The sequence below is a fragment of the Cotesia glomerata genome, linkage group LG1, assembly GCF_020080835.1.
Source record: "Cotesia glomerata isolate CgM1 linkage group LG1, MPM_Cglom_v2.3, whole genome shotgun sequence".
NCBI classification, from domain to species: Eukaryota; Metazoa; Arthropoda; class Insecta; order Hymenoptera; family Braconidae; genus Cotesia; species Cotesia glomerata.
This window is the reverse complement of record NC_058158.1, coordinates 22,353,470-22,365,483: the sequence shown is the minus strand read 5'-3', so window position 1 is coordinate 22,365,483 and position 12,014 is coordinate 22,353,470. Positions and strand designations below refer to the sequence as shown.

At 28.7% G+C, this 12,014-nt stretch overlaps 2 protein-coding genes across 2 annotated transcripts; one reads left to right on the top strand and one right to left on the bottom strand.

Annotated features, from left to right (window-relative positions):
• Positions 1-2,740: 2,740 nt before the first annotated feature.
• Positions 2,741-7,119, top strand: LOC123270597 (TM2 domain-containing protein CG10795). Its single transcript, XM_044736726.1, has 3 exons — positions 2,741-3,093; positions 5,830-5,911; positions 6,818-7,119. The coding sequence occupies exons 1-3, from the start codon at positions 2,883-2,885 to the stop codon at positions 7,092-7,094; spliced, it is 570 nt and encodes a 189-aa protein (XP_044592661.1). The 5' UTR covers positions 2,741-2,882; the 3' UTR covers positions 7,095-7,119.
• A 580-nt stretch (positions 7,120-7,699) lies between these two features.
• On the bottom strand, positions 7,700-10,830 carry LOC123270606 (uncharacterized protein C16orf52 homolog A). The gene is made up of 4 exons (XM_044736736.1): positions 10,631-10,830; positions 9,562-9,695; positions 8,014-8,226; positions 7,700-7,944 (listed from the first exon to the last, which is right to left on the bottom strand). Exons 2-4 carry the CDS (start codon positions 9,662-9,664, stop codon positions 7,757-7,759), a joined length of 504 nt encoding a protein of 167 aa, XP_044592671.1. The 5' UTR covers positions 9,665-9,695; positions 10,631-10,830; the 3' UTR covers positions 7,700-7,756.
• Between the last annotated feature and the right edge of the window lie 1,184 nt (positions 10,831-12,014).

Sequence of the window (12,014 nt, the reverse complement as noted above, 5' to 3'; positions counted from 1 at the left end):
ATTAATATAGAATTACATATAAAAAAGATGGCTGCAATAAATGATAGCGGGAAAAACCCAGGAAGATTTAAAATATATGTATTTTATTTGTAATAGTATCGGTAAGAAAAATAAGAATCTTTAAAAAATTGTAAACCTTTCTATTTTAAATTCTATTGTTAAGTATGGGAAATTTCCTATCATAAATTTTAGGTTATAGTCGAATTTATAATTACCGGAAATTCCCAAGGAAAAACTAATAAAAACTTTTAGTACTGTCCAGTTAGTTTAGACATGCTAAGAAAAAATTTCTTTAATAAACCTACGTTAATTGTAATGGTCACTTAGGATATGATGCCGAACGTTTTGGAAATACTCTTTACAATGCTGGGAAAACCCGGAGATCTTTATTTATTACTCTTTTTATTATCATAATCCTTTAAGTAACTTATTTTTCAAAACGTTCGCTTAAAAAAGGGATTGCTCGAGTACTCAAGACTAGGTTATAAAAACCAAGCATCCATGCGGGTTGCATATAGTCTGGGAATGTCGAGTCGCCATGACGTCATCGCAGCATAGTCCCATTTTTGCCAACTCGAGAAGGGATGCTTGCTGAAGACAGGAGTCGCAGAGGCGCACGCAACTACCCTCACTACCCTCTGGGACTCTCCCACTCCAAAGGTACGAACATCTCAACCAGGGGAGTCGAAAACCAAGGAACAAGAAGACACTTATTAAAAAGCAAGACTGTAGTACACTACGCAAATTTTCCTTTTTCGAAATTATTGTCGGTCCTTTTTATTTTGTAACCTATCGAATAATAAATCCGAACAAAAACAGTTTCACTGTAAAAAAAGTCGCGCCAAGTCCACGTTCATAAGACTATTAGGAAAAAAAAAATTTTTTTTTTCTTTACAAAAACATACAAAATAAAAAAATTAAAAAATCCAAGTAACCGATATGATTGTTTATGATTTTCGGAAATTAAAAAAAATTTTATTGTAAATTTAAAAATTAAAAAAAAAATTTTAGAACGTATTTAGTGTGCGTGGTTGCAAAATATTTTACTTTTGATGAAATTCGTAAAATCTATTTACTAGGACTTTAAAAAAATTGAAATACACAATGACGCACACCAAGTACGTTCTAAAATTTGTTTTTTTATTTTTAAATTTACAATAAAATTTTTTAATTTCCGAAAATCATAAACAATCATATCGGTTACTTGATTTTTTATTTTTTATTTTGTATGTTTTGTAAAGAAAAAAATTTTTTTTCCTAATAGTCTTATGAACGTGGACTTGGCGCGACTTTTTACAGTGAAACTGTTTTTGTTCGGATTTTTAGTATTTTTGTAATTATAATGAAAATTTACAATTGATAACAACTTAAATCTCGTGTTGACTGCATTTTTACTGCAAACTATCCCCTTGAAGCTACAGTTTATGTAGATGTAATTCCAGTGCACCCTGGCGGCCGTAAATGTAAGCTATGAATTACTTTTTTAACTGTAGTTGCTTATCTATAGGAGGATTACTACACATTTTTATTTTATCTAGTCTGTGGCGCTGACCTTTCTCCATCAAAAAAAAGTCAGGATCGAAATTTGTGAGCGAGCTATAGTATGTGCTGATAAAATTTAATAATTTCAAGTAAATAAATTGTTATAAGTGAATATAATTAATTAATACGGTGAAATAAATTATGAATTACTGTTATGATAAACAAATTGGGTAAAAAAAGTACCGTAGAATTAAATAAAATTTCGCAGCCTCAAAAAACCGTTCTGCTTACAGTAAACATAGTCGGTAGTCTGGCGCTCCGTTTACAACGGATTTGAACGGAACTTGGCGCCAGATTCTACCGAATCTGTGAATAATAGATTTGCGCACAAGGCAAATCTAAATTAAACTAAAATAATCTGAGCGTTTTAAATTCATTAAATATTTATATAATTTATTTTTAATTATTCAAATTTAAATCTATTCTCCCGCCTTAATCTATTTACTGCGAGTTGATCGCCCTACCGCGTTCCAACGGGCGAATTAAAAGAACTCAACAAATTTACTATAGCCAATTTGGGGCTATACAACATCACCAATTATTATGAATATTATAAATATATTTATGTAAAGTTTATCTATTATAGTTGCAAGTTAGATATTAATTTATAAGTGTTACTTATATAATATATGTATTGCAGATTAATTATCATTTTGATTTATTAATTAATATGAGATATTGTCCTTTTAATTTAATAATAACTATTATTTAATTATTAAACGTAACTCCAATAATTTGTGAGTTATTTATTTAACAAATAGTATTATTGTTAGCTTGGTTCTATGGTCTTATTTTATTTTATAATTTGCGACCTCTTGAAAATGTTTAACGGAAATGTATATGTAACTAACAAACCCTTGAAGGACATTTAATACATGGTTTTTCTTTTATTAGTTTTCACAAAGGTTTAGTAGTCGAGTAACACGAGCAAGCTTGTTCGAGTACTTTTATAGTTCTGGGAAATGTTGATAAAGTTAGTTTTGTTCATTGTTTGTTTAAAGAGATTACTGTACTTTAATGTATGTGCTACAATAATTTTTGAGCTCTATACAGCAAAATGTATTATTTATAATTTATTATAAATTAAATTAAATATTTAAAATTATAGTGAATTTGCCGCGTAATGCATCCAAGACGACACCTATTATATAGCATCGGATATAACATTCCCTATTCTAGTTACCTTTGTTAAATAGAGTGTAAATTATACAGTGGTAACAGTGTAGATATATCAAAACATCACAACACATCTAAAATTAACGACAGCTGAAGTTCTGACCATGTTTTGCAGTCTAAAAAAATATGTTTATCTCAACAGTAGATGAAGTTTAGAAATTCGCATGCTGGCGATGTCACAAAGATATTTTTCTTTACAACTATCTTTAGTGATCATTGTAAATGTTTTTTCTATGTATGCTTATGGAACTAATTATACAGTTGACTGCATTAATCTACAAATAGGACAATACATATGCCCACATCCGAATTTCGATCTCATCGATCGGACTACTCAACAAATTCGAGGATGTTCAAAAGAAAATAAAGCTAGAGGTAGGTTCTTAAAATGCATAATATTGTAAGACAAGAACAAGATAAATCATGAAGTAATGAAAATTCTATGTACAATAAGGTAAGTGTGGGTATTACTGCGGCTTTTTCTGTAGGTCTTACGAAAGGAAGAGAGAATTTGTACGATAAGGCACGGAGCATGGGTCTATGCATATTCTACACCTGTGCAAATATTTTACACGCACGAGGCACGGGTACGAGCGCGGATACAGTGTATGATAGACCCGTGCCCCGTGCCTCATTGGACGAATCTTTACACTCCACTTCAAAAGCATTTTTATTAAATTTTTCAAAAATGACAATAATTTTTTTTTTTTAAACAAAAGTTTGACTCATTATTAACTCAAAAAAAAAAAATCAAGAATGCGATAAACTAATATTTTCTTTAAATAATAAGGATTTAAAAAAAAAGTTCTTATGCATGTATTACTGCGAATCATAAAGGAGCTTGTCTCTATTACTGCGTGCTTGTCTCTATAACTGCGAAAGATTCAACTACTGCGTGTCTATTACTGCGGATAAAATTCAATGATGAACAACTTCGGGATCATATAAGAAATGGATAAAATACAATTGAAAGACAATTATTTGTTTAATTAAATGACTTGATTAGAAAAACGTATTCCTGAAATAATTTGAATTCATATCAATAAACATAATTTAACACAGCATGTCTAAATTAATAATAATGACCAGAATAGTTATATATAACATAACAAGCAGAGCTTTCATAGTAATTAACAGGCGAGACCATCTTTTTCTCGCTTTGCTCTCACGGAGCTCAACGGAACTATCTCTGTCGCACTTCCAACAGCAGAGCAATTGCAGTTTCGATTGGTTTCACGAAACAAATGAAATTTTTGAAAAAAATGCTTTGTGGTGAAATAGTTTATTAAATTATCTATTATCTCTAAAAACGTTTTTTCAAAATTTCCATTCGTTTCGCTAAGCCGATTGAAATTGCAATCACTGGTCTCGGCTGTTAAAAAATTAACTTGATCGAAGAAACACAAATTTTGATTGAAAAAAATAATTTAATGGAAATTTCTTTAACTTCTATTTAACGCTTCAGAAATGAACACGTATGAGCAAGCCTGAGCGTATTTGAATCGATTCGGTTCGCCAGATTTTGAGAAATCTCAAAAATCAAATTTTCAAAAAATGTTTGTTTTTTAATAACTTCTAAACGGCTCCACCGATCTATTCCAAAAACTAATCCGCTTTTCAACTTGAAAAACCACGTCGATTGCCACCAGTCTCGTCAAAATCGGTTGATTCGTTCGGGAGTTATCAAAAACGAAAAATTTCTAAAAAAGTGTTTTTTTTACATAACTTCGACATTTCTTTTTGGGTCGTTTTTAAGGAAATAAAATGATTATTAGAGCCCAAAAAATCACGTCCATCGCCGCCAAGAACGTGAAAATCGGTTGATTGGTTCGTGAGTTGTCGAAAAAATTCGGAAAAAGTGAATTTTTCAAATTTCTCTGAAATTTTCGGTTTGATCAGTTTGTGTTTAAAAGTACATCATAGAATTTAAAAAACTGCGTGGAATGCTCCCAACCGCATGAAAATTGGTCCATTCATTCAGAAGTTATTGCGGTTTGAAAATTCAAAAAGTACTGTTTTATTAAACTTCTAACAGACTTTTCAGCTCGAAGAACAGCTAACTCTTTGAGCTCTGAGAGCTCAAAATAAAATATGAATTATATTTTCGAGCTCGAAGAGCTCAAAAACGTCATAGGTGCAATTTTAAGCGCTTACATATGGAATTAGCGGAAAGTTGCAGGGATGGCCTTTAGGGTCAACCGTTTTGCGGATTTTTTTAACTTCCCTCTAAAAAAATTGAAAATTTTCAAAAGTTGGGAAGTTATTGGTTTCACCCCGTTTATCGAAAATCGAGTTTTCAACGGATGTTGACGTTTTGGGGTCCTAGGAAGCTTCCTCGAATGTTTTCGCGATGATGTCCGTATGTGTGTGTGTGAAAAAAATTTTTTTTCGGAATTACATCGAAATTCCCACTTCGATCGATTAAAACTTAAAGATTTTTTATGAGACCTAAAAAACTGCGTCGAATGCCACCAACTGCGTGAAAATCGGTTTATTCGTTCAAAAGTTATTGCGGTTTGAAAATTTATGAAGTAGTGCTTTATTAAACTTTTACCAGATTTTTGAGCTCAGAGAGCTCAAAATGACACGAAAATTATATTTTTGAGCTCGACGAGCTCAAAAACGTAGTAATTGCAATTTTAAGCGCTTAAGTATAAAATTAGCGGGAAGTTGCAGGGATGGCGTTTAGGGTCAACCGTTTTTCTAATTTTTTAATTTAAAAAGCTCAAGTACCATTTATTTATAATTGAAATAAGAAAATCCGCAGTAATACCTACGCCCGCTGTAATACCCACTCTTACCCTAGGGTTAAAATACTGAACGCGATGTTTATAAACAATCTTTGTAGATAATGATTTATTCTAAATAACATCCAAAAAAATGCTTTTTTAAATTCTTAGAAAAAATAGTGTTTTATCAAACTTTCATCAGACTTTTGAGCTCGAAGAGCATAGAAAAGCTATCTTCTTGAGCTCGAAGAGCTCAAAAAAGTCATAAGTGCAATTTTAACCGCCTAGGTATGGAATTAGCGGGAAGTTGCAGAGATGGCCTTCAGGATCAACCGTATTCCTAATTTTTTTTACTACGTGATAATAATAATTTTTCTTTCAGTTGACTGTTTAGCAGGGGATGGTTTAATATGTTCAGAAACCCTAAATAATACATTTAAAAAAGACATACCTTGCAAATGGACGTAAGTTATAAAAAATTTTATTAAATAAATTTATTTTCGAACTTTTTAATTTAAATTCATTCAAACTTGTGTCAAGGCTTAAACGTTAAACTCAGAACATTTAATTGTGGCTGAATATTTTCAATTGTCAATTATTGTGGTCTGAGTTACTACTACTGTTAACTTGCGTTTATTTATTCAAATTCGAAATATTCAAATAAACAAACGACTAAGAAAAAATTTCGGTTAATTGAAATCGACGGACAGCTTTACGCGTATTTTCCGGTGTACTTTCACTCTGAGATGTTTGTAAAGGTTAAGCAGTATTAAATGTATTTTCAAAATTTTAAGTTTTTTAATGACACTGAAGATAAATTTGGAAATTGAATAATGTAAAATTTTCGAAAAAGAATGTACAAAAACTCTTACGAAAGCTTTTTTCTTTGTGCAAGTTCTTCAATTTTCAAGATCGCAGTTTTTCGTGATTTTGATTATTATAGTGAATACAACCCTACGAAAAAAAGTACTAAGTTTCTGGCAACCTCCTAAATTTTATAAGGAATTTATGTTTTGATATAAATGTAACTTTTAAATAAAAGTTTAGAAGCCGTTATAAAAAATATTGCCCTAACAATATCAGAATGAATTCACTATAAATTCACGTCATAAAATTTAAAAAAAAAAAAAAAAAATTATACTTAAACATAAATTACATTTTTAAATTAGAAAATAAATATATTATACTTTTCTTGAGCTCTAATAGAAATTATCAAGTACTACAAGTAAATGCAAGGATAATATAATAAAATAATGATTCAATTTAACTCAGGTCGTAATTTCTTGCTCTTAGAACTAATTATAAATCTATAAATCATTCCTTTACGTAAATCAAATTTGTGTATTTTCTGAAACTTTTTTCATTTTCAGCAATGGTTATTCCTTTGAAACATCAGTACTTTTATCAATATTCCTTGGAATGTTTGGAGTGGATCGATTTTACCTTGGATATCCAGCGTTAGGATTATTAAAATTAAGCACTCTTGGATTTTTATTTATTGGCCAATTTTGTGACGTAATTCTTATATCAACTCAGATAGTTGGTCCTGCGGATGGTTCACACTACGTAATGCCATATTTTGGTGCAGGAATCAATCTACTTTATAGCGATAATTTTACTTATAAAGTACCACAACACGATTGGTGATATAATAGAATAACAGAATACTAAACTTGGTATAAAAGTTCATTTACGTAAATTGTATCCAAACCCTTTTTATATTTATGAGACAAATAGTTCTTGGATAAGATGTCTTCATAGCAAATATTTTTTATGAAATATTTTTCGGGTTCACCATGAGAACAAATAATTAATTTACAAAAATATGATAATTAAGATTCAATCCAAAAATTCTGCAACGAAGTTTTCAAGTTCACATTAGAATTTGTATGAGTTTATGTATTCCATTCTGAACTGAACTCATAAGTTCATATTTTTTGAGAGTATATTGCCCGACTCATGATGTCATGATGTAAGCATCAAATAGTGCTGTACGATCGAAAAATTTTTTCGTCTCCTTTTTTCATATAAGTGAGTACCTGCGATCAACCTTGAAATCACATTTTTCTATGTATATTTTGTGTTTTGTAAAAAATTATACATAGTTTAATTTATTGGGAGTGAAATTCTCAAAATTTTCACCTCAGATACTTCTGATGAACCTCAGATTGAAAATTAAATTTAAAAATAAACAGTAAATAATAGTTATTTTTTAATTTAAACAATATATTAATCATAAAGAATTTCATTAATTTGATTAAAACGAAAATTTAATACACATCACTGATTTTTTTGAAATTATGACAGTTTTAAAAGTGAGGTAAACACACTTTACCAGCAAATAATTCAGATATAACAGTTATCCACAAGGCCAAAACAAATAAAATATACGATATTCCAACTTGGTGAGAATTAGGTAGCTGGTATGGTTGACCCCCTATTTCATCTACATGAAAACCCATCGGAAAGATTACTGCTGCTAAACAAAATAGAACCACTGTAAAAATAGAATAGTAATTTTAGTAGATGTGATACTTATCATGATACTAATAAGTATAAGACATACTTGCTGTAAATCCAACCCATCTGGCATATGGAATAACATGTCGGTCCCAATGAGAACAAATAAGTAATATGATAGTAACAGTTATTAAAATACACCCAACAAATATACAAGCTAATGCAATCAACCATTCAGGTTGGAGATCTGGAGTGTAACAGACTTGGGGTCTATTGTATAATGTCATACATGACCACATTAATCCTAATTTAGTGTCTCCTGAAATAATGAAAAAAAAAAAAAAAAAAAAAAAAAACTATTAATTTTGTGAATCAATAAATACATAAAAGTTCCGGGAAAAAAAATCGATTAAAATCAAAGTCAATAATCATTTTTGAATAGTTATACCGAATTTTAAGTATTTAAAAATATTTTTTTAGGTTTTTCGAAAACTAATGAAGTGAAGTATTCATGAATATGTGTATCAGAATAACTATGTATATGTGAAAAACAGTGAGAAATATGAAATAGAGATAGTTATTTAAGAGCTTTCAATAAACAAAAAAATGATTCTACGACATTTTTATAAAAATTTTACTTCCTTAAAGTTAAAGTAATTATCCATATTATCGAATAATCATTTATATTATCTTATCAGATTAAATTTACGTAGATCATAGTACTCAGCACTAGAAGAGACTATTTTATTGCTTTTTTATTCTATAAAGAAATTTTAAGCTCGAACTTAGAATTTTTACCGGTTGCAATACGTAGAGAAAATGTAAGGCCGGATTACCTGCGATTGCTTCAAGCAAGAACTACGATTTACGACAATTCGTTTCTAGTTTATGGTATACGAGTTAGAAATTCGTCGCCTACTGAGGTAGTAGCAGGTAGTAGCGTTGATGAATTTCGGAACGTTTGTTTTAACTTCTTAGTAGAAAATGAAGAATAATGAATTATAGTACTGCTATCACTAGTCACTTACTACCTATCAATTGTTATCAATATTAATATTAATATTGTTAAATTATTTTGAGTATTTAAAATTACCTATACGTCTGTATCATATCACATAGTTAAATAATTATATTATTATATTTACTATACATTAAATCACACTGTAAAAATATGTATCTTGATGGTCCTGAGGGGGCTAAAGATCTAGGATCTAATAAATTTGTTTATCTATCTATCTATCTATCAATTCATCGATAGAAAATAGTAGTTACTTAGTTGACGAGAAATTGCATTCACAATAAGTAACGCAAATTTCTATAAAAAGAAAAAACTTCTAATTCCAATCAACCACGATTGATCGAAGTCTTTTTCAGATTCAGACGTTTTCTTTTTCGCAGACTGTTGCTCCGGTATCGTAATTTTCATGGAAATCCCATTTTCTTATACTCTCATAATCTTAGAAATAGTTAAAATAATTTTCTAGGATTTCAAAACATTGAAGTATACTTAATATTTAATATTTGAAAATAATAATTTTCTTAACAGAAAATTGAGGATACATCTCTTTATAGTAGGGATAACTGATGTTTCTACAGAGTAGAAAAAATCGATTGTAATTAAAACTATGAGATTAACTGTATAATAATCACTTACCACCAATATCAGTAATGATCCAATCTGGCATGGAAAGACTAGCTATAGCAAAAATATCAGCAGCAAGAAACAGTGTTCCAGAAATTACTGTTAATTTATCCATATCGTTAACTTTAAGCTGTTTTTTTCAGAACCTGCACCACAGTATTATATGAGTCAACATAAATATCGAATATAAGATATGGGAATTTATTAAAATATTAACTAATATATAGTAAAAATAAATTTATACACTGTTTTGTCATCAATGAATGTCTAAACTTTTCAGAGAATGTTTAGGAATGACTGCTTTCGCATATTCACGATCATGCTTGTTTATGCATATCTATATGCTAGCGTGTTTTTTTTTTAAATTTGTTTTTTTTTTTTTTTTTTTTTTTTTATAGTTTCAATAGCTTCTTTTAAATACAAAAAAAATCCTCGATTTTTAAAAAATTTTTTAGTTCAATTGTAGACATTACATACAAACAAAACGTTAACATGTAAGGAAAGCTTTTAAGAACATAAACAAAAATAATGTTTTCAAAAAAAGATACTAATCTATACATTACCAACCATCAAAGTCTACATGTAGTATAATTAAATGAAAACGTTTTGTTATTTCTTCTTAATAAAATATATTTTTTAGTAAAATATGTGCATAAATGAAAACCCTGAAAATACAAAAGGATCAAGAAAAATTTCTCACATGCTGAAAACTGATAAGAAGTGGTATTTAAAAGGATTATAATAGTTATAACTTAAATTCTTTGAAACACTTCAATTTTTTGGTTTGATTATAAAATTTTATTAAAATTGAGTTTTTCAATATTGTTGGCTGGGTAGTGATACGATGAGCCAAAAACTTTTCACTGGCAAATATTCAGACACAATTATGCATGAGGTTAACGCATAATCAGGCTCAATGATTCTTTTTTCCCCAAAAACTCAAATTGAATAAAAACTATTCAAAATTTTCAGCTGAATAAAAATATGAGTTTTAAAGCTATATGAATTGGTATAAAATGAACTTTATTTTGTATATATTTAATACAACTGATAATTATTATAAAAAACTTAATTCACTTACTATTTTAACCTATCCTATCATTTATCATTTATCCTTGCATCCAATATTTTATTGACACGATTCATTGAATAAAATTCAATGAAAATTTTTTCGAATTATTGGTGATATTCTTTTTATTTATTCAATTTTTCATTTAATTTACATTTTTGAATTAACTCTTAAATACACCTTCAATATGTTATGTCCAGCAAGGTCACTAGATTGCTCGTACTGCCTCCTTCTGGACAGAGGTGTGAGTTTTAGTCACGCGGGATCTATTTAAATTTATTGCTGTTTATTAATTCAGCTTTTGATAATGAAATCTGTTGGGTTAAGTTGAAGAAAAAGGAAAACTTTAGTTAGATGGACTGTTTTAAATGATAAACAATAATTAACGAAGAGCTTGATTTTATTCGGTGGTTTCAGCTACAGCAAGTGCTCAGTTAAAGTTCTCAGGGAGAAGTGTAGTTACAAAAGTATCGGCTCGAAGTCGGTGGTTCCCGGCTTCACTTCCCCCTCTATGTTTCAAACCAATATACTTAGTCTATTACATCTTATACTTATTCTAACATATATATACTAATACTTATTTTAACTTATACACTAATACTTATTCTCGTCCATGTCTGTGCCTACATATATTTTGCTTGGTACATACACAAATGTATACCTGGGCTCACAATTATATCTTAAATTCTTATGGTTTATCCATTAACAAAAGTATTAACTTTAGAACATTATTATTATTATTATTATTATTATTATTATTATTATTATTATTATTATAACTAAATTATTATAAATGTTATAAATATAATTATGTAAAGTTTATCTATCATAGCTATAAGTTTAGATATTAATTTATAAATGTTACTTATTAAATTATTATGATTAAGACGTTTAAATTTAATATATATGTAGCAGATTAATTAAGATTTTGGTTTATTAATTAATATGAGATATTGTTATTTTAATTAAATATTAACTATTATTTTTAATATTATTAAACGTAACTCCAATAGTTTATCAGTTATTTATTTAACGAATAGTATTATTATTGGCTTGGTTCTATGGTCTTATTCTATTTTATAATTTACGACCTCTTGAAAATGCTTAACGAGAATGTATATGTAACTAACAAACCCTTGAAGGACATTTAACAAATGGTTTTTCTTTTATTAGTTTTCACAAAGGTTTAATTGTCGAGTAACACAAGCAAGCTTGTTCGGGTACTTTTATAGTTCTGAGAAATGTTGACAAAGTTAGTTTGTTGATTGTTTATTTAAGGAGATTACTATACTTTAATTTATGTGCTACAACAAATTTTGTATATAAACAAAATGCATTATTTATAATATATAATTTATTATAAATTAAATTAAATAATTCAAATTATAGTGAATTT

Excerpts from the sequence above, each read along its gene's own strand:
- LOC123270597 (XM_044736726.1), top strand. The coding sequence starts at position 2,883 with ATGCTGGCGATGTCACAAAGATATTTTTCTTTACAACTATCTTTAGTG. Across the intron at positions 3,094-5,829 it reads AAAAGAAAATAAAGCTAGAG|TTGACTGTTTAGCAGGGGAT; the intron begins GTAGGTTCTTAA and ends TTTTTCTTTCAG. Across the intron at positions 5,912-6,817 it reads GACATACCTTGCAAATGGAC|CAATGGTTATTCCTTTGAAA; the intron begins GTAAGTTATAAA and ends TTTCATTTTCAG.
- LOC123270606 (XM_044736736.1), bottom strand. The coding sequence starts at position 9,664 with ATGGATAAATTAACAGTAATTTCTGGAACACTGTTTCTTGCTGCTGAT. Across the intron at positions 8,227-9,561 it reads GATCATTACTGATATTGGTG|GAGACACTAAATTAGGATTA; the intron begins GTAAGTGATTAT and ends TCATTATTTCAG. Across the intron at positions 7,945-8,013 it reads ATGGGTTGGATTTACAGCAA|TGGTTCTATTTTGTTTAGCA; the intron begins GTATGTCTTATA and ends CTATTTTTACAG.